General features: G+C 38.0%; 1 protein-coding gene across 1 annotated transcript in view; it reads right to left on the bottom strand.

Moving 5' to 3' along the window:
• Positions 1–22,966, bottom strand: part of GOLGA4 (golgin A4) — a gene marked incomplete at both ends in the record, with an annotated part of 56,052 nt that overhangs the window by 20,455 nt on the left and 12,631 nt on the right. The window contains 12 exons of the mRNA XM_079538559.1: positions 622–777; positions 1,784–1,915; positions 2,477–2,655; positions 8,507–8,654; positions 9,329–9,412; positions 9,917–10,104; positions 11,096–11,234; positions 11,745–11,843; positions 14,495–14,551; positions 14,963–15,010; positions 17,812–18,126; positions 19,074–19,139. Of these exons, the coding sequence (XP_079394685.1) occupies positions 622–777; positions 1,784–1,915; positions 2,477–2,655; positions 8,507–8,654; positions 9,329–9,412; positions 9,917–10,104; positions 11,096–11,234; positions 11,745–11,843; positions 14,495–14,551; positions 14,963–15,010; positions 17,812–18,126; positions 19,074–19,139 (1,611 nt within the window). The remainder of the gene's footprint in view (positions 1–621; positions 778–1,783; positions 1,916–2,476; positions 2,656–8,506; positions 8,655–9,328; positions 9,413–9,916; positions 10,105–11,095; positions 11,235–11,744; positions 11,844–14,494; positions 14,552–14,962; positions 15,011–17,811; positions 18,127–19,073; positions 19,140–22,966) is intronic.

Here is a 22,966-nt window from a genome sequence, read left to right as displayed (position 1 = left end):
TGTTGTTTGTTTAAGAACAAACAGGATTGGAGTAAAGGTTTCTTGAGTCTACAAGGGCTATTTGGCTTTATACCTACATACTAGTTTTATCTTAATTCCACCTCTTATATCATTACTGCTGTGAAGATGAAACTCCTCCACAGGCAAAATTCACAACTTTAAGTTTGGGAGTGGTTGAATAAAATGCAAACCTCCTTTAGGAGAAAATACAACTTTCCTGTGACAAAAAGTAAAAGACTTCAAAAAACTTAGCAAATTTTTACTACTTAAGCACCTTTGTAAGCATTCGTATGGTAGCACTACCCATAAATTAAACTGATGTTTCTGTTCTGTTCTCCTGTACCACACACATAAAACCTGCGCTGATGGATACGACTTCATATATTACACCATGATACACAGTGAACGGATTGCTCTATTTTGAAATCAGATCTTGTAAAAAAAAAGTACAAGCTGTAGCTTACTTTGGTAATACGTAACATTTTGGTCACCACTATTACACTGTGTAATTCAACCAAACCTGATCATAAAACATCCACATTATTCATAAACTTGTCAGAGTTAAGAATATTCTGAACAGCGTTCTTAGAAAATGTTTACATTTCTGTAATATTTACTCACAGTTCTAAAAGTCTCCACTTCCTGATGCATCTCCTCGAGTTTTTTGTCACATTCTGACTGTATTGCTTGCTTCTGCAGCTCTAGTTCTTCTAATGCTAGGGATTCCTGTTGCTCTTGCTCTTGAAGGGTTTTTAAGCACTCACTCTGATTTTTCTCCTGTACCAAAATGAGTAAGACAATACACTATAAAGATGGCCCACACCTTCAAAAACAGTATAATGGGAAATTTACCAACAAGTTAGTAGGAATCATATAGTAATCACATATATTTCCTCTGCATACAAACACGTGGTGTGAATTTCTGTGAAAACAGATTATTACAAATCATTTCCATTTTCATTACTTGGCAATCATTTGCCTTCCACTTTTTCTTTTTAAACGCAAACAATTCAATTTTTGAATTTGACAAACAATTCAACTCAAGCATTTCATTTTTGTTTGGTCACCATTATTAATTGCGAGTAACACCTCTGGGGAACAAGCATCTGTCTCCACTTGATTCTGCTAAAAGATTTTTATATCTCTATTTCTTATAATTAAAAAGTAATCTTAAAAACAAATAGAAGAATACACTCAGGAAGGAACAGTCAACATCCTCTGTTCTAGTCACCAGCCATCAAAGAAGAGCAGAAAAGAATACCTAGCTGAGAGGTGAAACTGCACAATGAGCTGAAGTGGACTACAGATTACAGAAAACAGCAAAGACCCACCAGGATCTTTTCTACCAGAGATCAACCACTGCAAATGTGTAACTCTGACAACATCACATAACCAGACATCATGAAAGTCAATGCTTTTCGTTTAACAACTTCATTCTTTGTACCTCGTTTTCTCTAGTTGCTGTGGCCAATCTCCAATAACCCAGAGGTAGAAATTAAAAAAACAAGTCTAACAAAGAGAGTTAAAGAAAAAAAAACAGTAATAATTTTACACAGAACATGCAGCTGTCAGTGATTACCAACGCTGATTCATTATCTTTAACTCAGTCTGGATCACTGTAGCTGCTTATCTTTCACGCTCTGATGTCTCTGAGCTCCTTGACTTTTGGAGAGCACTCACATCTGAGTGCTAAAGGACTCCCATTGTGGAATGGGATTTAAAACTTCTAGTACCCACCTCACACTTAGAGAAATGTCTTTCTACACATTTTAGGAATGCTTACAAGAGCTGCCTTCATCTTCTCCTGGAACTCTCTTTCTTGGGCCTGCAATCTCTCTTTTAGCTCCTGATCTTTGGTAGCCATTTCTTTTTTATGTAACTTTTCCAGCTCAGCAACACGATCTTCTGAAGACTTCTGGGAATCAAACGTCACAAAAAAAACTAATTTCAAAACATGAATTAACAAAACATTTTGTATTGCTTCCCAATAAGAAATACAGTGCAGAGAAAGGAAACCAAAAGCATTTGCTTCCTTTTAGTAACTAACAATTATTTGAGACACTTCCTAGAAATAAGTCCTGTCAAATGTTATTTTCAAACTTCAAGTCTTCCACAGTTCTCATCAAAGAAACATCACATTTTCAAAAGGTTCTTCTACAAAGGTGAACGCAGTGTTTTCAATTTTAGTTCAGATGTAACAACAAATTGGAACAGAAGCTTCTGTCTGCGACTTTCCCTCTATTCCCATTATTTCATGAGCCAGAAGAGAATCATCACCTGACCTTAAACAGCTACCTACAGCTTACGTAGATGCTTTACCAATGAATTACATTATGTAAGTAAATCATTCTCCCAAAGCATCAGTGAAAAATCAGCAACATAAACATCAATATTAAATGCATTTTACAGCTATAACTTATTTGTAATTTAACGATTAGGTTAAAAAACAACAATAAAAGTGAGTTTCAGCTTTTACCTTCATAATCTCAACCACCTCTTGCTTCACTCTCGTCAACTCTTGCTGAAGATTTACCCTCTCTTCCTCACTCGCCTTTTCTACTGCTTTGATTTTTTCATCCATTTCTGCCTGTAATTTTTTCCGGGCTTCTTCTGTTCTCTGGGCCGTACTCAGAGCCTTCTCAAGCTCTTCAAAAGCTGGAGAGATTTAAAAAAACATGAAAAAAAAAACCTTTGTGAGCTTATGAATTCATCAGGAATTCTCATCATTTTATTATCTAGAAAGGAAAAAACTGATAAATGGCTGTGAATGCCTTGGTTGCTTTTGGATTTCAGTAGCTTCTCTTTCTTCCCCTAACATCCTTCTAAGGTGTGTAAACCACACAAGTAAAACTATGGCTCTTTTTCCAGCCATAAGCAACAAATAACTTTCTCACTTTTTACTAAATCATGAAAGAACTCTTCCTGAACAGAATACTCAAGTACAATGGCATTGTACTTTATTTACCAAAGAATTGTTGCTTTCCCACAGCACAACCCTGATAACCTTCTCTTTAATACTGCATAGAGATGGGGTTTGCTAATTTCATCTTCTCACTGCCTATCTTCAATACAAACTGCTATGAACAACCAGAAGCGACACTGGAAAAACGTGGGTTCATGAAGATTGCCTTGTGCTCCCATAAACTTTGTAAAAAAAAATCTGAGGAAAAAATATTAGCATTTGTTCTCAAAAGAACTTGAATACTTGTAACGTGTGTCAAAGAACACAAGCACAAGTAAGGACAAACACAAGTCTGCTGAAACACAACTCAGGTATCGGAAGCAATCATCTCACAGCTGCTTCATACCATAACAAATATTCCAGCTGTTTCATTCACTTCTGAGGTGATCATCTGAATATAGAAAGAAAGCAAATCGATTCTCGAGTTCCTGAATGGGAGCTGTTTTGTTATGATTTCTCAATACCAGTTTCAATATCCAAATCCCTCGCTGGAACTGACAACAGAATCTTCACAGACTGACACAAGACTAGGAAGTATTCACTATCAGGGAAGTGCCTTTTCCTGAGAAGGGCATAAGCAGAGAAGCCTCTGCTGCATGTCAAAGGGAAATTCAGTCTCAAGACAGCATAGAAATTCAGTCTCAAGACACTCTTCACATAAACTAACATTGGCAAAATACCTTTGTAAAAGTCTGTGATCATAGTACCAATATCATGTTCATAATTTAACAGAGCACAGAAAAACCTGGACTCATTGGATATTAGCCTGGAACAGACATAAAATCCCTTTTTAAGATGTTACTTAGTATGCTCACCTTTCTTTACCTTAATTCTAAACCCCAAAAACACACATCTCTTGTTTCCTTGATACACCATTGCTTAGTAGGCATTCACAACAGTTACTGTCATCCTTTTTTGTGAAACAAATGCAGTTAACCATATTTAATAATATTCAAGCATGAATTAGAGAAACAAATTATGATTCCTATTAAAAATCTTCTGATAACACTTGAAACCAGTCTTTCTTAACAAACTGTGCTTGCTGAACCAATGCCACAATTACGTTTCCAAGTTACTTAAGTCCATAAAATTGCATTCATCCAATTTCTGACCTTTTCCAACTGTTTTGCAAGGAAGCTTTTCTCTGACTTCTCACAGCAACAGTTATGCTTTAGGATGTTAACAGGTCTGCTACTGACCATGACAATACCAAACCACATAATCATACCCAGTTTTTCATCCCTCATTCTACTTCAATACCTCCTTACAAAGTACTTCAAGAACTCTTTACAGAAATCTAATAGATTATGTCAAAAAGCAAAACAGTGTAAAGTACACTGCCAGCATGCAAGAGGACTATAGCTCCTAATGAGGCAGCCACTTGCTTTCCAAGCATGTTCTTCATCATCTCCACTGGGGCATTTGCCACCCAAGGCCAGCAGGACTCCACTCCTTCCTCCTGTGCCCCAAACCATGAATGCAGGCTGCACCACTGCATCTGGAGACTGGTAGTGACTGCTCTCCTATTCCCTTAGCCCTAGCCAAAGCACACAGAGACAGACAAATCAGCCTAAACTTTTACTAAATACAATTTGGAACAGAAAACCTGCGTCTAACAGAGTTTAAGATACTTCACTGTTTCATTTTCTGATTCTTGCTATGAGTAACAGAATCTTAATTTCATTTAAGAAATCTCTTCCTTCCAAGAAATGAAATCTAATGCATTTGCCACCACCCACAAACTCACTAAACAGACGAATCAAATTTGCACTAAGATTGACCTGCTGGTAAGTGAAAGCTGAGCAACATGCAGGATGACAGCTGCACTGCCATAATTGCAAGCAGGATGCTAATGCAAACACTAGGCAGAGCTGCTGGATGAAACGTCAAGGGGGTATGAAAGCACAAAAAAGCAACACTTCACAAACACACACGGTTCTGTAAAAGTTAAATTATATGCATCTCAGGCACTTAGAGCACTTCAGCAAAACAGAACGTTTTAAATCAGAGTAGTTAATTCTAGTGTAGCATAACACAAGCGAATTTCAAACCAGTAGAGGGCTAACACCAGGGAGGGAGAACACAGCCTAAATTACTATTGTTACTATTATTTTTCTAATCTATTGAAGCTTTTAATACTACTGTGGATAAAAGCTTGGAATAAGGAGCCTGTGTTTTTATCCAAGTACATCTATTCTGAATCCCAAGAGTAAAGTAAGGACCCTGCCACTGCTCTTCTAAGCCAGCACAGCTAATGGTGAGAAAAGATCCTTCTGTCTAAGGTATTGGTCTCATTAAAGCTCACTGGCCAAACAGAAGTGCTAACAAACACACCAACGAAGTACCAGACAAGTCTTGCAAGAACTCATTCATGTGACCAAAGCAGACCAACAGATATTTTTGATATAAAATCAAACAAAGCCTGAGCACAGTCTAAGAAGCGCCAGGTTGCAAAACTGATTAATTAAGACCTGCACCAGAAAGTTAACTGCTTTACACATACTACTCCTAAGTATCAGTTCCAGCTCTCCCTTCTTGCCTCTGCTGCCCTGTGTAACATGAATCAGTATTGTGAAGGCTTCTTGGTTAGCCTGGTCAGTACTGCAAACATGTATTACCTTCAGCTGTAGTGCCATCTACTGCTGGAAATGGTGCACAAAGCACAAAACTGATTTGGCAAAAGATGCTTACTGTACGCTTTCTTACCGAAGGCTGAGAGCAGGCATCTTGTCAAAAAGCTACTTGAGAAATAAAGGTTGAATTAATTTCCTACAGTTGCTTTGAGCAGCTATGCAGGCGAGCCTTTTTTAATCTCCATAGAAATTTACAAAGCATAAACTCATTAATCTTGCAAAGGAAATGTCATCTGCAGAAAGCAGCAAAGAAGAAACAGGAATTCACTTTCTAAAGCCTGCTTGTTTGTTTTACTTCACAGAATATAAACTCATCAATTAACTGCATTCTGAGAAGTCAAAGACAGCTTATGCCAAGAATTGAGGAATAACAAACTTCAGTTTAGCAATAAATTCACTAATTCTAACAATATTATTGTTAAGTGAAAAGCATTTTGAAAAGCATTCAGTAACATTTGCGGTTGCTTCCAGTTAATGAACTGCCATTGCCTGAGAAGCACAGAATTTACTTTTAGAGCCCAGACCAAGCACCCAATGTTTGATGTAAGAAAAAAAAGCCCTTACCCCAGTCCTGTTCATACAAGGCTTGGGAAAGGCACCATGATTCACTTATTGGCATGTGTGGATGCACAAAAACAAGATGCTCTGTGAGATTTCATACAGTGTACTTCTAACCGTAACAAAACTGAACTGTAACATTAACTGGGAACATGGTTGCAGTTTATACAAGGCACACAAAATAAGGATATGCATCTGTCAGTACACAAAAATGCATTAACATTAAACTGTCACTATTTTTCCTTGTATTGAATCAAATACCGGTGCTTTTCAGCACTGTCACTTCATTACAATAAAAAAGCCAGATACGTGACACTGACAAAATTTAAAATACAAAGTAGCCACACAATACAATGATTTTTGTCCTAGTGCTATACTGTAGGCTGAAGTAGATGCCAAGTACAAAAAAAGTACAAATCTTTATTTTATCATAATGTGGATGAAATGTAACACTGCTGCAAATACAATATTGCACTGAGTAAATCTTCACTGAATCACGATACAGAAAATCAACAAGTCTACAATGGAAAGTAATCTCACATTAAGTAGCCAAGAAACCTATCTTCAGATCTCAAATACATAAAGCTGACAAGTTTGCAGAACTTGTGAAAGCCAAAGCCTGTGACAAAGAACCAATTCCAAACTTTCCCAATATTCATGGTGTTTTTTCAAACACCAGAACAATGATTTTGACTGCATTGAGCTCCACTTCAGTTGTGCATCACGACTTCTTTGGAATGCATAGGGAAACCTAATAAAATTCACTGCACTAAGTAATCTTCCAGAGGTTCCAACATCTGCATATGGATGCTTCAGAGAGTACAAAAATAAGCACTCTGTGTTAAAATGGACATTTATACACCATAAACTTCACCATAAGCACTTAGAAATAAATATATATATATATAACACAGTGAAGAGTTGTATAGTATGTGAATTGCCACGTGTTAATACATTATTACTAAGTGAAATTCCTTGTCATTGCAGTGACAGCAGTTAATATGAAAACAGATTGCCTTTAACTCATTTTCATATTCCAACTACACAGACATGAGGCAATGACTGTACAGACAGGAGGGAGTGGACCTCAGTTCCTCATTAAAGGTTTCCACCACTTCAAAAATGGCTACGTTTCAATGTCTGCAGTAACTTCCTATCTGGGGGATGTTAAAATATTCTTGATCATTATATTTTGTTTAAAAAACAAGCAAACAAACAAAAACAAACCCAAAAATCTAAGCTTTCCAGTCTCCAAAATTCCAACTTCAGCAAAGGAGTCACTGATTTCTAGAACAAGGATTTCAAAGCTAAAAATTTTCATGAAAGGATGGGGAAGGAGGGCACGTAATCCAAATATTTGTTACTTTCATAGGTTGTACAGAAGTCTTCTGTCTGACCATTGGTTGCTTTGTTATCTTTATGTATCCTTTGCTGGTTTTGGAAGCTGAACCTGTTCTTCTGTATCACAAATTCGTCTTTAAAATTGGAATTTCTGTTCTAAGCTTACATAGATTTAAAATAAAACTGCTACAAGATGTATGGTTTGAACTTCTCAATACTTACAGAGAAAAAAACACCATACTGCATGCTTTATGCAACTGATCACATCATAGCTCCTGCCAAGACTGTGAACTACTCCCTCCAAATGCCTATGAGAACAATCTAAATGTTTCTCTAAGAATTTAGACAGATATGGTGCAAAACAGCTTTCACCATGTTCAAAAATAAAAAAGAAAAAGCTGGAAAGACTGACTGTAAGTCCACAGAATTAATGCTACCAAATTTCCAACAACAGCAAACTTTGGTGTGTAATAATTGTACAAATGTTAGCTCACAAAACCCTGAAACAACAGGGATCATCACTGATGTTTTACTAGGAAAAAGACCTGAAATGCTTCTGCTACAACTATTGAAAGCAAAGGTTTGTTATGATTGTAACACATCCTTCTGTTCCTACATCTTCCCAAGTTCTTATGCATTAATTGCTATGTTTTCTATAGCAAACATAGAAGGCATTAACATTTAAAAAAAAAATCTTCCCAAAGTTTCTCTCCTAAAATTACACCAGTACAACACTATGGCAATCTTTTCTGCTACAAAGGAGGTACAGCTGCTTCAGCAGTTTCCTTACTTGCTCCAGTTGAACTGATAGTAGAGCATCACACAGAACAGTTAATAACTCATGACCAGAAATGAAGTTAGTAACGATGCCAGCAGGGGTGACACAGCAGAACATTAGGAAAAAAAGCATGTTTTAATACCCATTCCAAATAACACCTGATGAAAAACTGCAAAAATATGCTGAAGCTTTCTTGTGATCAAATACGAAAGCTAATAAACTTCAGTTTCTTACCAGCTCTTTCAGACTTCTCCTTCTGCTCCTTCAACTCCTCGCCCTGTGTAGTTATCTGCTTGATCCGAGCACGCAGCTGGGCCACCTCTTCCTCCTTCATTTCCAGTGTTTCATGCATTTGTCGCTTTGTCTCTGCAATTACCATGCCCTGTGGAAAAGGTGCTTGTGATAAAAGCCAACAAACAAATAAAATGCATATCGAAAACAATTTCAAGCTGGGACGCACTCCTGGTTGGAAATAAACTTTTATCCGTTTCTACAGTATCAGAAATCGTGGGGGGTTTTTCCTATGTCAGAAAATAGAAAATAATAAAAAGATCAGAAACTGAATTATTTTGAAGAGCCAGAATTTATCCAGTGGTTAAAAACACTCCTCCAGGAAACAAGGACCATCAGAAAAAAAAATTTCTTTTATTTTTCTTTGAAATATGTATTCTGTAAACTAAAAGCACCATTGTGCATCTGCTTCTCGTTAAAGAGCAAGCACAGATGACGAGTGTGAGCCATGCTGCTTGTTACACCACCATCAGAAGTTACTCCAAGTAATCACAGTTTAAAAAAAAAACAAAAATGTGAGAAGGAATAAAAATGGAGAAACTCTGCATATTCCTAAGAAACCAGAGCTACTTTACTGGTTGTTTAACTCCTTTATGTTGCATCTCATCCTCATTAGATTTTTTAAATCTTGCACTGAGGTGTGTAGCCATGGGAGTCCAAAATAGGTGACCAAGAACAGCTTCAAACACCACTAAGTCAGATCTTTCAAGTTTAACCACTCTTCTTCCAAAAGTGCAGTTTGTATTCAAATCCCTCCTTATTTACCTTGTCCTGTTCTAGTTGCTCAATCAAATTTTTTGCATCACGCAGCTGTGTGATCAGTTTTGTCTTCTCACCCATGTGAAGGTCCTAAAATGAAAATAAAGAGAGCCCATCCACAAAAGCTTTAATCACTGCCACCCACATGAAAATACCTTCTGGCAAGCACTCGATGTTTGGCTTTTAGAAAGAATGATTCCTAGACTGGTAAATAACCAAAGCTGTCGTTACATTAAGCAAATTAAATTAGGCTAGCAGTGGGACCCTGCAGTACTCCTTGGAGGTAAAGCAGAGCATGAAGTTCAGGGAAATGAAAGCAGGCAGCCTTAGAATTACTCCTAAATCTCCCACTGTTAGGCTGCTTCACTGCTTCCGTAACAATTCAGGTATCCAAAGGCAGGGATTCTCTTGTGAATGAGAGAGCTCTGACAGTAAAATGGGCAGGAAACATGCCTAACATCTGCTTCCCTTCTTGCATCTTGGCTTGCAAGATGATCTTAGCAACGCAGCATTTGTGCCCTCTGAATAAATTCTGCAAGTTCTGGAATTCTTACACCGTTCTTGTAGCTACGCATAAAATCAAGAGCGTTTTACCTTCATTTTCTCTAGCTCCTGAAGTCTCTCTTCCAGCTGCTCCTGCAGTGCCTCCTTCTCATTGCTTAGCTGGGCACAGCGCTCCTTGTGTGAGCGAATCATCTCCTTGCAGCGCTGCAGCAAGTTCTCTTGGCGCTTCACCCTCTGATTAAGAGTTTCCAGTGTTTTAACAGAATCTTCATTACCCTCTACAGACAATATACCAACATTACCACGTGCACACTTTTTCCAAAATGCAGATCTACTTTCCTAATTCACACGGTGGGTGACTCACAGCTCTTTAAAATAAAAAAAAGCTGTGCAAACTTTGCGAAACTTCTTACTGACTACTTTAAATGCATTCCAGGTTCAGCCAGAAATCATGCACACACATACACAAGATGGCAAATGCATTCTTCAACTCCAAATTAATCTGCAAATCCCAAAATGCAAAGCAAATCACATCCCTAAAGTGCCAAGCAAACAGGCCCCTGTTTTCACAGTGTTGGGTATGACATTAATTCTAGTACAGCAAGGTTGGCAATATTGCATAGGCAGGAAAAAGGCCAAGTTCAGCATCTCTCTAAGCTATGCTCTTCTCTATATGAATGGCTTCTCATAGCTAGAAAAGCCACTCTCTTCACTGGATATGGGTAATATCTTATGTTCTGTCTTGGTGCTCTGGAAATAGGATCAGACACATTCTCAGCCACTCATTTCGTGACCATAGGGTCTTACACTCCACAATCCCAAAGCAGATCTGAGCACAGGAAGCATCCTGAACTCTGATTCCAGGGGACTAAATGCATATGTTACTTCCTAAGCAGCATATTCTTAGGAAAGACGTGACACTGAGTAAGAAAATCTTTGCTCTAACACCACAAGTTACCTAAACAGAAAAATCATGGCAGATCCTCAACAAAGACCATTTCAAGATGCATGTTTATCTCTATCTGAATCCTAACTTCTATGAAGTCACAACTGATACTTTCATGGTATACAGCAACATATCATCCCACAATCAATAACCAAATCTAAACAACACTGGGATTTCTATGGCTCACATATCTCCATATAGAGGAACACTTAAAAGAGATCAGCCCAAATATGTTGTGCCTTAAGTTCCTTTGCTCCATCATAAATAACAGCAGGTTTATGCCCCCAAAACCAAGATCTCTTAAAAAAAGCCCCAATACCTACCATCGCTTGCTGGTTCCACAATATTTTCTGCATTGATTTCTTTTGTTTGACTTTGAACTTGTGGTTCAGACTGGTTATTTGGATCAGGTAATTCAATGCCTATCTGACCATTCTGTAACCTCTGCTTCAGCAACGATACCTAAACAAAATGTTCTTTTTGTTAAAAGGTAAGGAATCTAAGATGACCATGTTTTCATTTGCAGAACAAGAGAAAGTTAAGAAAACTGTTCTCAAGCAGAGAAAGGAAGAATCTGTCTGATTATTTTTAGCATTTTTAAAAATAACAATTATGTTTCCAAGCAACAAAAATAGTATGTTTAGAAGTGGAGAAACAACAAAGATCAATTAAGGAAAATCCATGTATTTTACAAAAGCATTTTTAGCTCAAATATCTGCTAATGTTATGTTCTTGGTAACAAAGACATTGCTAAGGTATTTAAATGCAGATCAAACATCTCTGTTTAACAAGAACGAGATTTTCCAAAGGTATTCTAAAGATATCTATTTAATTTCTAGGGAATCATAGACTCTCAAGCCTTAAAACACAACAGCATTTATAATAAAACACGGACACTCAATACAGGAAATTCATAAAAAGTGCCTGGAAAAAAACAGTTCTTAAAAAGATCTCTTGGTGATGGTGTTCTACCTGAGTTTGCAGAACACTAATAAGCTGATCCTTTTCTTCTAAGGAAGCATCAAATTCTTCCTGGAGATGTTTCTTAGCTTGTTGATCCATCTGGAGCTCCTGAGAACCACAAATAAACACACTTCAAATGAAAACTGAAACACGAATTTAAAGAGCTGCTCTCTATATTATGAAACAATAAAAATATCTCATTGCAACTGTAACTTCAGAACAAAACCACAAAGCATCCATTTCTTTTACTAAGCAACATAACAGGAATACCAGCACCTAAATAAGAGATTAGGATTTGATGTAGAATTATCAAGGATCCTCTCTTCCAGTTTGTGGTAGGATCCCTTCAAGCCTGTTCCTAAAAACTGTTTTCCACAGACACGTTTCTCCTAGGATCTACAAAATGCACTTTGGTAAACCAGACTCTGCATTTAGGCACCAGATTAAATCAACACAAACAGCAGAAATGTAAATTTCCCTTATGCTCATCCAATACACTAGAATTGTAATATGACACATGCCATTTGTAACAACAGAAAGTAATATGGGTTCTTTAGTTTTGGGTTTTTTTTAATCTTGACTGTGCCTCAAATGAGACAGAGGATGCCAAAAAACTTCAGTGTGGCTTTACTTGGTACTTGAATTCATTTGGCTGAACAGCTTTAGAAACTTGTAGATGTAACCTAAATATGAAAGCAATATCTACACTATTTTACACTATAAATATCTATATGTACACTATAAAATACTTCGAGGCAGTGTCTGATTGCTTTTAAAGTTTGTCTATTTTTTTATTATTATTTAAATAATTAGTTGTTATTGGTGTATTTACATTTGCATTCAACTTCCTGTTGAGAGAACCAGAACCATATAGGTTTCATTCACGCACTGCAAATCACTTTATTGACATGTGTTTTTTTATTTCCTAATCCACACGCACCTTCACTAGGAAGATTTACCCCAGAAAGCCAACAGTTCTATCACCATTACTCTGCAAGGGTGCTGCTTGTGTAAAAGCAAGCACCGCCTGTAAATATGCTTATCTGTAAATAAGGCTGTCAGCCAGGCTTAGCTGCAGCACAGAAAGCATAAAGAAAGGATGAAAAAGCAAATGAGACAAAATGCAAGGCACACAGTGCTGCCTGCTTTGCTTTCACTCAACTCCCAGTCTCACTTTTATGGTCTCCCGCTATCTATCCCTTCCCCAGCCAGTAAACACCAACTATGAGACCCGCAGTGGTGAGCACTGACCAAGCCAAAAGGACAGTACTGCAAAGCAGCTTCAAATAAAGCTGTTCCCCTCCCCTTTCAACAAACCACATCCACTTCCGATCCATATGCTGCCTCTAGTTGTCAACAGGTAGTGATCACATCTTCCTCCTGTGCTCCAGAGGCAATTCCTTCCACAGCAAAAAGCCAACAAAATGTTCTGAATCCAGCACTGCAATACACCTCTGCATTCAAAAGCCCTTTCTGATCCTTGTCTGAGAGCTGAGACACCAAGAACTGTCGAGGGATTATTTTTAACAGGAAAATCCCAGTGCAAAACCTAAAGCAGAATAAATATTTACATGCAAGGGCTTTTTGCACCATCAGCTCATAACAAGCAAAACTTCATTTGCTCTTACATGGCCTCCCCAGAAGAAACTTGTCTACTCCAAAACACTTACGGAAAGAATAGATTGTACGATGAAGGACAGCCCTTTTGGTTTTGTTTTTTAATTAAATGCTGATAATAAGTGGCTACGTCAATGAACGATGAACTCTGTAACACTTCAGTTTCCACAGTGGAATCTTTCCATTTTATTTGTATACTGTAATTACTATTATTTTAAGTTTTAAGACTGTTTCACTACACGTTCTAATATTTGGGCTTTCAGAATGCCAAACAATTGATTTGGAAGATTTTGTATTAATAAAGAACATAAGTCTTAGATTTTAGGAATCTTTACATCTGTAATACTTTTAGGATAAATAAATTCCACATCGTATATATATTTTATATCTCTTTTTAAACATAAACACACAATTACATCTATTTCTAATCAAACAACTTTGTCAAAACATGCTAAAAGTTCAGTATGCAAACACGCAACCCTTTTCCTAATGAAAACACTTTAATTCTGACATATATAAACCTCTCAAACTTTACAAAGCATCAATACACAGGAAAATTAAATCTCCTGGGGCATACAGCCATACACTTGACATGGGATACATTTTTACATTTGTAGCAAACTGGAAAGAAATACTGACTAGCCAATTTGTCTGAAAGGCTGTGGGTAGTTTTAGAATTATTTCTATCCAAAAAAAGGTAAGTAAAGCAAAACAACAACAAAAAAAGAAACCAGTGAACTCAACAGCCATGAAAACCCTTATATGAACAGCCTATTATTTATATTTACCTAGTATAATTATTTCTTAATACTAAAAAAGCTAGAAGTTGCAGAGCCACATCTAATGCCAGCCCCAACAACACTGCAATAACCACATGCATTTCTACCAGTTTCACAATGAACAGAAAAGCAATTCAGTTGGTGCTACAAACTGCTCTGCCTTAGACTGTGACAATAATCAGCTGAATGGGAAATAAACAAGAGAAATAGCCCCATGTTAGGCAATAAAAGCAAGCAGTTAAAAACCCTGCTGTGCAATAGGAAATATTTTCCAAATTGAATTTAAAATCAAAAACCAGGCACAGAGAAAGATCCTCTGCACGTATGGAGGAAAGCAAACATTCAACCAATAAAGGAATTTACCTCTCTCAGTTCTGCAATTCTGCGAAGTGCTTTATCCTGACTTTGACTCAGAATGCCCTTAAAAAGGAATAAACCATATTAAATGTAACTGCAGGTGCAAAGCATAAATAAATTGATAGAATTGTGTATCAACAGAAGAATTTGCGTTTATATTTATTTTTCTTTCAAGTCAAATTTGATGTGTAAGTATTGTAACGAACTGCCAAATGTGAGTTGGCAATCCATCACACGAATGCAGTTGATCCATTCAAAAAGGCAGAAGAACAACAGCTTCAGTTATTTGCACAAACCAGTATTAGCTGAGATTTCTAAGGGCACCGAGCTAAAAGACAGTCTTCTGTTTATTGTATTTATAAATAAAACACTCCAGTGTACGTAAACATGTGGAAGTACACATAAATGAAAACAAAGGACACTTTGGTGCACTTGCACCATGTATTTCAAGATTCAGAAGACAGTAATGCTTACCTGTAGCTTCTTCTTCTCTCGTTGGATAACTTGATAAGCAGACACCAGCTAAAACACAGAAATCAGTAATAATGATGATAATGCATCCATTTAGAGATATCACAATAATTTGCTTACTTGTATCACTGTATGCATTCTCAAACTCCTTATTTTACTTGGAAAACTCTCTTGACAGGAATGTATGAAAACAATTGTCTTCTGCAATGTTCATTTTTTCCACTTACAAAATAACTTAAATAAAGTCTATGTATCAAAACAAATAGGTTACTCACCACTCAAGCACATCACTCCCTTCACTGATAATAATCCTAAGGACTCCCAAGATTAAGTACAGGTGGTCAAAAAACTACATCAGAAAGTTATACCCCAGAGAACTGCCTCCACGGGGATGTACATTTTTAAACTTTAAATTTAAATTTAAAAATGATTTTACCTTATAAAGTACACTTTCAAATCTAGGAGGAAAAGGTTTGTGTAACTGAACGCTCTCATCCCAAGTGCTTTGCACATACACAAGCAGACAGACTGGAAATGAACAACATTTTTCATTGTAAGCTAACAAAAGGACTTCATGAGTAACTGCACAATTTAGTTTAATTAAAAATCTGATCACAATTGCCTAAGCTGTCCGAAGCTGAAGTAGCATAATGGCACTTGGAATTAGAATGCACTCTTCCAACTACTGAAAAACTATGGGAAAACCAATGCAAAACATCAAAACCAGAAATCTATAAGTCAATTAACATCTTCAAAATGTAATTTAAAATAAATTAGAACTTTTCAGAATTCAAAGCTACTGTTAAATTTGAGTCATACTTACTTCATACTTAGAAGAAAACAAAAACTATATTCTTGAGATGCCAACTCTGGGTTCTACTGCCAATGAGAAAGAATTTTAAAATTCTCACTATATGTCCAATGCCTTTCTTCCAAACTCCAACACGTCTTTAAATGGAATCCAAAGATCTGGAGAAACTCTCTCACACAAAAACTATCTTTTTGATAGAGATATCTTTTTGATATCTTTTTGATAGAGAGGACTTGCTGGACAGACTGCACTAAAAACACAAAACCAAATCTACAATTTGGAGAATTCTCATTTTAACAACACTTTTTTACCTAAACCTTTAGAAAATATAACCTTATTATACTAACTGGAAGACTATGAAAAAAGAATGGGAGATGATAACGAATGAATTAATGAAACACAGCTAATTTTTAAGATACATGTTAAACACAGTAGTTGCTGTATATGTCTTAGTTTGCATGCATTTTGGCACAGATAGCCAAAAATCCACACAGAAACACACAGAACAACAAAAAACTTAGAAGTGGTATACCTAGAAGTTATGGTGAACAGAACTTAATGACTGAAAACAAAGTGTCTGTCTACGATAAATGCACGGAGTGAAGCACTCAGTGTAGCTGTACAGCTACAGAAGCAAAGTATGACAAGTTAGCCATGCTCAGCACTACACTCAATACCAGCCCAGCTACACACTTTCAACAGAAAACCTCCTGGACCTGTATCTGGGTATATAGCTGAGGAAAACACACAGAGTGACACTTAACTGTGTTCCCAACAGCAAGTAATTATTTACAAACAAGAGATGAAAAGGGAGAAACTTGAACAGGCTAGAGAGGCTGGCTGGCAAGAATCTCATGAAGTTCCACAAGGCAACACCAAAGCCGTGTACCTGGGAAGGAATAACTCCAAGGGCCCAGCTGGGAAGCAGCTCTGCAGAGAAGGACCTATGGGTCCTGGTGGCTACAAAACTGAATGCGAGTCAGCAACGTGCCCTTGCTGCTTAGAAGGCTAATAGCAGTCTTGGCTGCATCACGCAATGCACTGCCAACAGGTCAAGAGAGGTGATTTGTCCACTTAGGATTGGTGAGGCCACAACTGAAGTACTAAGTGTTCCAGTTTGGGGCCTCCCTGCACAAGAGAGACCTGGACATACTAGAAAGGGTCCAAGGGAAGGCTGCCACCAAGATAATGGAGGGATCAGAGCACCTCTTCAACAAGAAGAGGCTGAGATTGTTCAGCCTGAAGCACAGGAGGCTCTTGTCAATGTCCCTAAATTCCTGAAGGGAGGGCAAAGACGGAGCCAGGCTCTTTCCAGTAGTTCCCGGACAAGAAGCAATGGGAACAAACTGGAACACTAGAATCACAGAATGGCCAGGGTTGGAAGGGACCTCAAGGATCATGAACCTCCAACCCCCCTGCCACATGCAGGACCACCAACCTCCATTTAATAATAGACCAGGCTGCCCAGGGCCCCATCCAATCTGCCCTTGAACACCTCTAGGGATGGTACATCCACAGCCACTCTGGACAGCTGTTCCAGCACCTCACCACTCTCACGCAAAGAACTTCCCCCTGACATCCAACCTAAATCTTCCCTCCCTCAACTTAAAACCACTTCCCCTTGTCCTGCCAGGTTACCTCTGAATACCAGGAAGCACTTCTGTGCTTTGCAACTGACAGACCACTGGCCCAAGGTGCTGGGGGGGCTGTGGAGACTCAACCAAGGAGAACTCCAAAAGCCACCTGAACATGCTTTGGGTGGCCCTATTTGAGCAGGGATTGGACCAGATGGACTCAGATTCCTTCCTACCTCAGCTCTTTTGTGATTCTGTGAGAAGTATTTCCACATCGTGCTACCAGCAAAACTTTTGGCTTGCCTAGGCCAAACATAACCAGATTTAGTATCATCATTGAAAGTCCATGCTATCTACAAGAGCATCTGTTCCAAGCTGAGGAAAACTGCAGAGAAAAAATGATGACCCACTACTGTGTATACCAGTCCTACTTTTTTCCTTCCTCTCTCTTCAGTGCCATCGCTTACCTCAGCGTATTTCCCTCTGTAGTTGCCCAAGCTGCGCTCCATTCGGCGCAGTCGCTGCAGCAGCTGCTCCCTGCTGAGGCTGTCTGCATTTCCTGAAACCTCCTCGGTCTCACTTTCAATGTCAGAAGGTGGGTCAAAGGTGGGACCAGCTGCATCCACATCCAGCCGATTCAGAGAATCTCTGGAGGATGTTCGTACCAGGGACTCTTTAGAAGAAGAGCGGAACAGGGACTCTTTCACTGGGCTTCGAAACAGCGACTCCATGGAGGGAACTCGGAGCTGAAGACGCTGGGTGAATGACTGAGCATCACTTGGCTGCAAAAACCCAAACAAGAAGTTACTTCTGCACTGCTTTTAGGCAGACAAAAACAGTAAGGCTGAGGAAACAGAGACCTGAGTAAGGTCAAGGAACCACTGCCACCCAACAGAGCACCTTAGAGATGACACCATCTCTACCATTCCCTTAGCAGTCACCTCCCTGTGTGGAAAAAACAGCCGTGCAAACTACCAGGTGTGGGCAGTTTCAGTGAACAACTAAATTCAGAACACTGCAGCTCTGATTTACTCTCCTGGAAGCATGTATTTCTGTGCAAGCCCATTAGAAAGTGAATACGTAACTAAAACAAACAGCTGCATTTACTTGTTATCTCAAATTAAAACATATAAATGTGACTCACTTCTTGATGTATTAAACAGAAGTTTGCATTTATCGCAAAGATACCAAAACCTTTTCCTACGATTGAGAAAATAAACTCATTGTAGAAGTCCTTGTACAACAGTTCTAACGGGATCTTCAAGATTCTTTTTTATTTTAAATGGTTTTAAGATTTTTACACAAAATGCAATTACTGATTTGTGCAACACAAATCCTTGTGAGGTTTTAAAACAGCAGAGCCCATGCTATGGAGATATGCACTGCTGGTGCTACAGCAGTGACTTTACAGCACTACCAAACGATGCAGCCCACACAAAGGCTGGAATGCACACAGTAGGAATTGCTGCTAATCCCACTCCAGCAACCCAGACCTATTTCTGAGGTGTATTAAAGAATGACCTCCACCTTATTACTAGTGACGACTTTTTTTAAGCCTATCAATTCTTTTCCTTCAGCTAGAAAGTAACTCTGTCTTAATACCATCTTAGTAACATGCCAAAGTACTTCTCATCCCTTCTCCAGCATGAAGATGCACACTGGGCACTTTGGCTAAATTAATACAAATGAAACATGGCAGTGAAAGACAAAACAAAAGCCCCATAAGTACCTGAGGGGATGCTGGCTCACTTCCATCGTTTTCAGTCGATCTGGGAACTGTTTGCTTAGGTAAATGCTGCAGGAGGAAAAACAACAGTTAGAAGGAATAGACTAATGACTAGATTTCATCATTCCTACAAATGACACCCATGCTTTTTTCTTGTCTGTGTTTCTAGTACTTTCTTTAAAATGTTTATTCTGATATGTTCATGCAAACAAGCTAGTTTGTTAAACTCCAAACATACTGCTGCAATAAAGAGAACTACCAAGCAGCTATGTGTGCATAGATTAGTATGAGACATCCGCAAACACCAACATTTCCAATTAAATTATTCATAATGATTATTTATGTAACATTTATGCACAGATCAAAGGAACATCAGAAAAAGACAAAGTAACAGCAAGGGGAAAAAAAAAATTGAACTGGTGATCAGTGTCTACAGCTGATGTGAGGAACACTGAAATCACATCATCCTCCTCTACTTAAGAAGGCATAGAAAGAGGGGAAAAAAAACACAGAAACTTGTTACTTGGACAAATACACCATTAACACTAACACTGTTTTAGACTCCAAGAAAGCCCAATATTAGACTTTCAGAGAACACATCTTGTGTAAGACTGGACACATACATTTTTCTGCACTCCCAAATAAGGAGGGGAAAAAAATTCTACAAAAAACAATAGTTTTATTTTCATTATGGATTTCAGACCTTTCTGTCCTTTGTCTGTTCTGCTGTTCCTATGCCCTGTGCTCAGGTGCTCCCTAAACCTGTACAGATTCAGAGTTTTCTAGTGCTGAAGTCAGGTCACAGTGATGTAGTAGAACAAGCTAGAAACTCTCTTGGATACTATTTTTTTCCAGGAGAAGCACTGAAAAATACTGAACAAAATATAAGGAATAGGGTTATGAGCAATGTAACTTTCCAATTAAGATGTGCAGATATGCATGGAAGCACAAGCATCAGAGGAATGCATCACAAAAAAAAAAAAGGGGCTTCAGTATGGTTTGATATGGACCAAACTCAATAAAGTATTGAAATATCACAGAAGATAGAAATCCAGACAGCTAAGCTCGAGAAATGAGCAGATACCCATACAGACTCAGACTAGGTGAAATGAGCAATAATGAGCCACATAGCAAGTCTGTCTGGATTTGGAAATTGCATTTCGTCTGGCTTGAACAAAATCTGCATTCCATTTAATAGCATCACATTGTCATAGTGGGTTTGGTTCTAATGGATTAAGAGCTCTCACTGGTTTTCGAACTAAAGCATTCCCAGGTTTTATTCTGGGCTGCATTACCTGTTCTCTCATTTCTTAACTGGAAAGCCAGCAGTAAGGATAATCCAAATAAAAACCTACTTTCTGCTTTATAATAAAGCATCTATTTATTTCAGTGGTGATAGTCCAGGTCTAGTACTCGACAAACAGGAGAGAAAAGACATACTTCAGCAAGAATTCACACTAACTACACCTTTCAAAAACCACCTATTCTGATTATTATCAGTAGAATTAAAGGAAACTGTGTAGGGTTTGTACATCTACTTTATAATGATATTTTAATAATATTTAAGTCATTTTAAAACACAAGAGTAATTAGATTTATTACATTAAATTTATAAACACATATAAAAAAGTATCCTTTTCAACTGTTAAGATCCTTTAAAAAAATGCCATCTCAAAACTGAAACTAATGCCACCTCTTTTAAAGTTTTCCTCTTCATTGTGCTCGTATCTTTGCTTTCAGCCTACGTAAACAGAAGCAGAGCCTACGTTTAGGACTGTATTTGCTATCAGAATAAATCACAAGAATGCACTGGTTATATTTCATGTAGAACCTGGACCCTCACATACCTAGCTGCTGCAGTTCTAACTGCCCTAGCCTGTGCTCTAGAGCAAAGGGTCATTCTGTAGTGTCCATAAAGTGAAAGGTAAGCATGAATAAAGGTTGCTATATATAAATATAGATTCAAGAGGCTTTGAAGAGCTTAGAAGCCTTTCGTAAGCCTCAAGAGGTGGTTTGGTAAAACTGGAAGCAAAAAGTGTGGGCATTTTGAGTCTTAAAACCTCTAGAGAAATGACAGGCTTCCTGACCAACAGAAGTCTTCCATTATTCCCCAGAACATAACACAACAACTGCATCTGTATCCAAAGACAGCTACGTTTACAATTATTAATAAAATGTTTGCTTTCCGTCATTAAGAGGTATAAGCCAGAGCTCAATTTTAACTGGAAACCTCAGGGAACTCTTGATATTTGTACTTCCCTACATTCTTATTCCTGAAATGCAAACTGCAAAAACAAATGCAAAAACAAATTTATCTTACTATTTATTTCCTAAGGGTATAAATATTTTCATGCACCTAAAAATTTAAAGCTTAAGTGTCTGTATTTAAAAACACTCTACTGTTCTTCCTCTCTTCCTCAAGCACCGCAAAATTTTGAGTAAATTATGGAGGAAGGAGGAAGGGTTTTGTATACATTTTTTTCCCCACAATCTTTCCAAAAAAATACCTCCACATCCAACAATATCTGCACTGTATTTTTTCATGTAAGGAAATCCCCAAAGCTCAGTTAGCAGAGAGCTTACGCCAGCCTCCTCAATGCTGAGCAAAAAACCCAGCACAGTTCCAGCCGCTTCGCCCTGCTGCCCATTCTCTTGGATCACACATCACCTGTACACACACAGCTAAAATACCAGCCTGTCTTAGCAAAATTTATTTATATGTTTGTGTGTGCTGATGAAACGCTCATTCTCCTGTATCTTTAGTTTATGCAGGTTTCCCACATGCTCATCTTTGGTTTTCTTGTATCTGTAATAACCAGCACTCTTCTTCCTTGAAGGCTTTTCATCACTGTTTTCTGTTCTTCACTGCCCCGTCCTGAATTCTTACACTGAGAGCACTTCTTTTCCAAAGGTTCAGAAAATAAAATCAGTTTTACAGGTAAGCTTATTAAACACTCATTGGTAACACATTACCTATAACTCCCACATTATAATTACTTGCAGCGCACGCAGCTTTGCATGTAAACATACAAGATGGCGACTGCTGGCACTGAAGTATATACAGAGAATGCAAAGGCAACTTTGGAGCATTCTTTTCACAATCCAGCTGTACAAGGGATATTCTGCAGTGTACTAAAAAACTGTCCATGATTGTTTACGCTTAATTTTATCTGCAGAATTTAAAGTAACTATTACTTTAGTTATACTATTACTATAGTATAACTATATAATAGTTATACTATAATTATACTAATAATACTATTAGTATACTATTACTATACTATTACTGGACCTTGAATGTGGTCAAAATACCTAGAAACTAAAAAGGAAAAAAAAAAATGCTTACAAAATCTAAAAACTATTCCAAAGCTTCAGATTTCAGTAGTCTGAATATCAACTTTGCCCCTCATCAAAAAGCTCAATCTGGAGAGCACCATGCCTGAGCTAGTAATGAAGCTGTGCTCTGAGATAACAAGCAAAAAAACACTCTGGCACACACAAAGACTTTGCACAAATCACCTTTTCTAGCAGTTTCAGTCTTATCATTTCTAGCTAGAGACAATCCCATCACAGCATAGTGTATACCCTGTTACAGCCTTCAGTGTCTTTTCATTTTCAGCCTCTGCATGAGCAGCAAGAAAGGACTTGCTAAATCAGAAAAGGAACGTAAGGAATCACGAATTGAGGATGATATGTGACTCCACGATTTTAGCATGTTTTGAATCGCTGTGCACTCAGGAATGCCATGGCTCTGAAGCACATGAAGGAGGACACCCCAGTTCCATGGCAGCAATCAGAATCACACAGCTTTGTTTCTGTGTATGTCAGAAATTAGAAGGCCGCTTTCCTTCTTGTGCCTGCTATTTTCTCTCCAGTTGTCTTGTTCTCTTCCAACC

The sequence above is a fragment of the Tetrao urogallus genome (assembly GCF_951394365.1).
Source record: "Tetrao urogallus genome assembly, chromosome: 7".
In the NCBI taxonomy this organism is placed as follows: Eukaryota; Metazoa; Chordata; class Aves; order Galliformes; family Phasianidae; genus Tetrao; species Tetrao urogallus.
The sequence above is the reverse complement of the archived record's forward strand: the minus strand, read 5'-3'. Positions and strand labels throughout refer to the sequence as shown.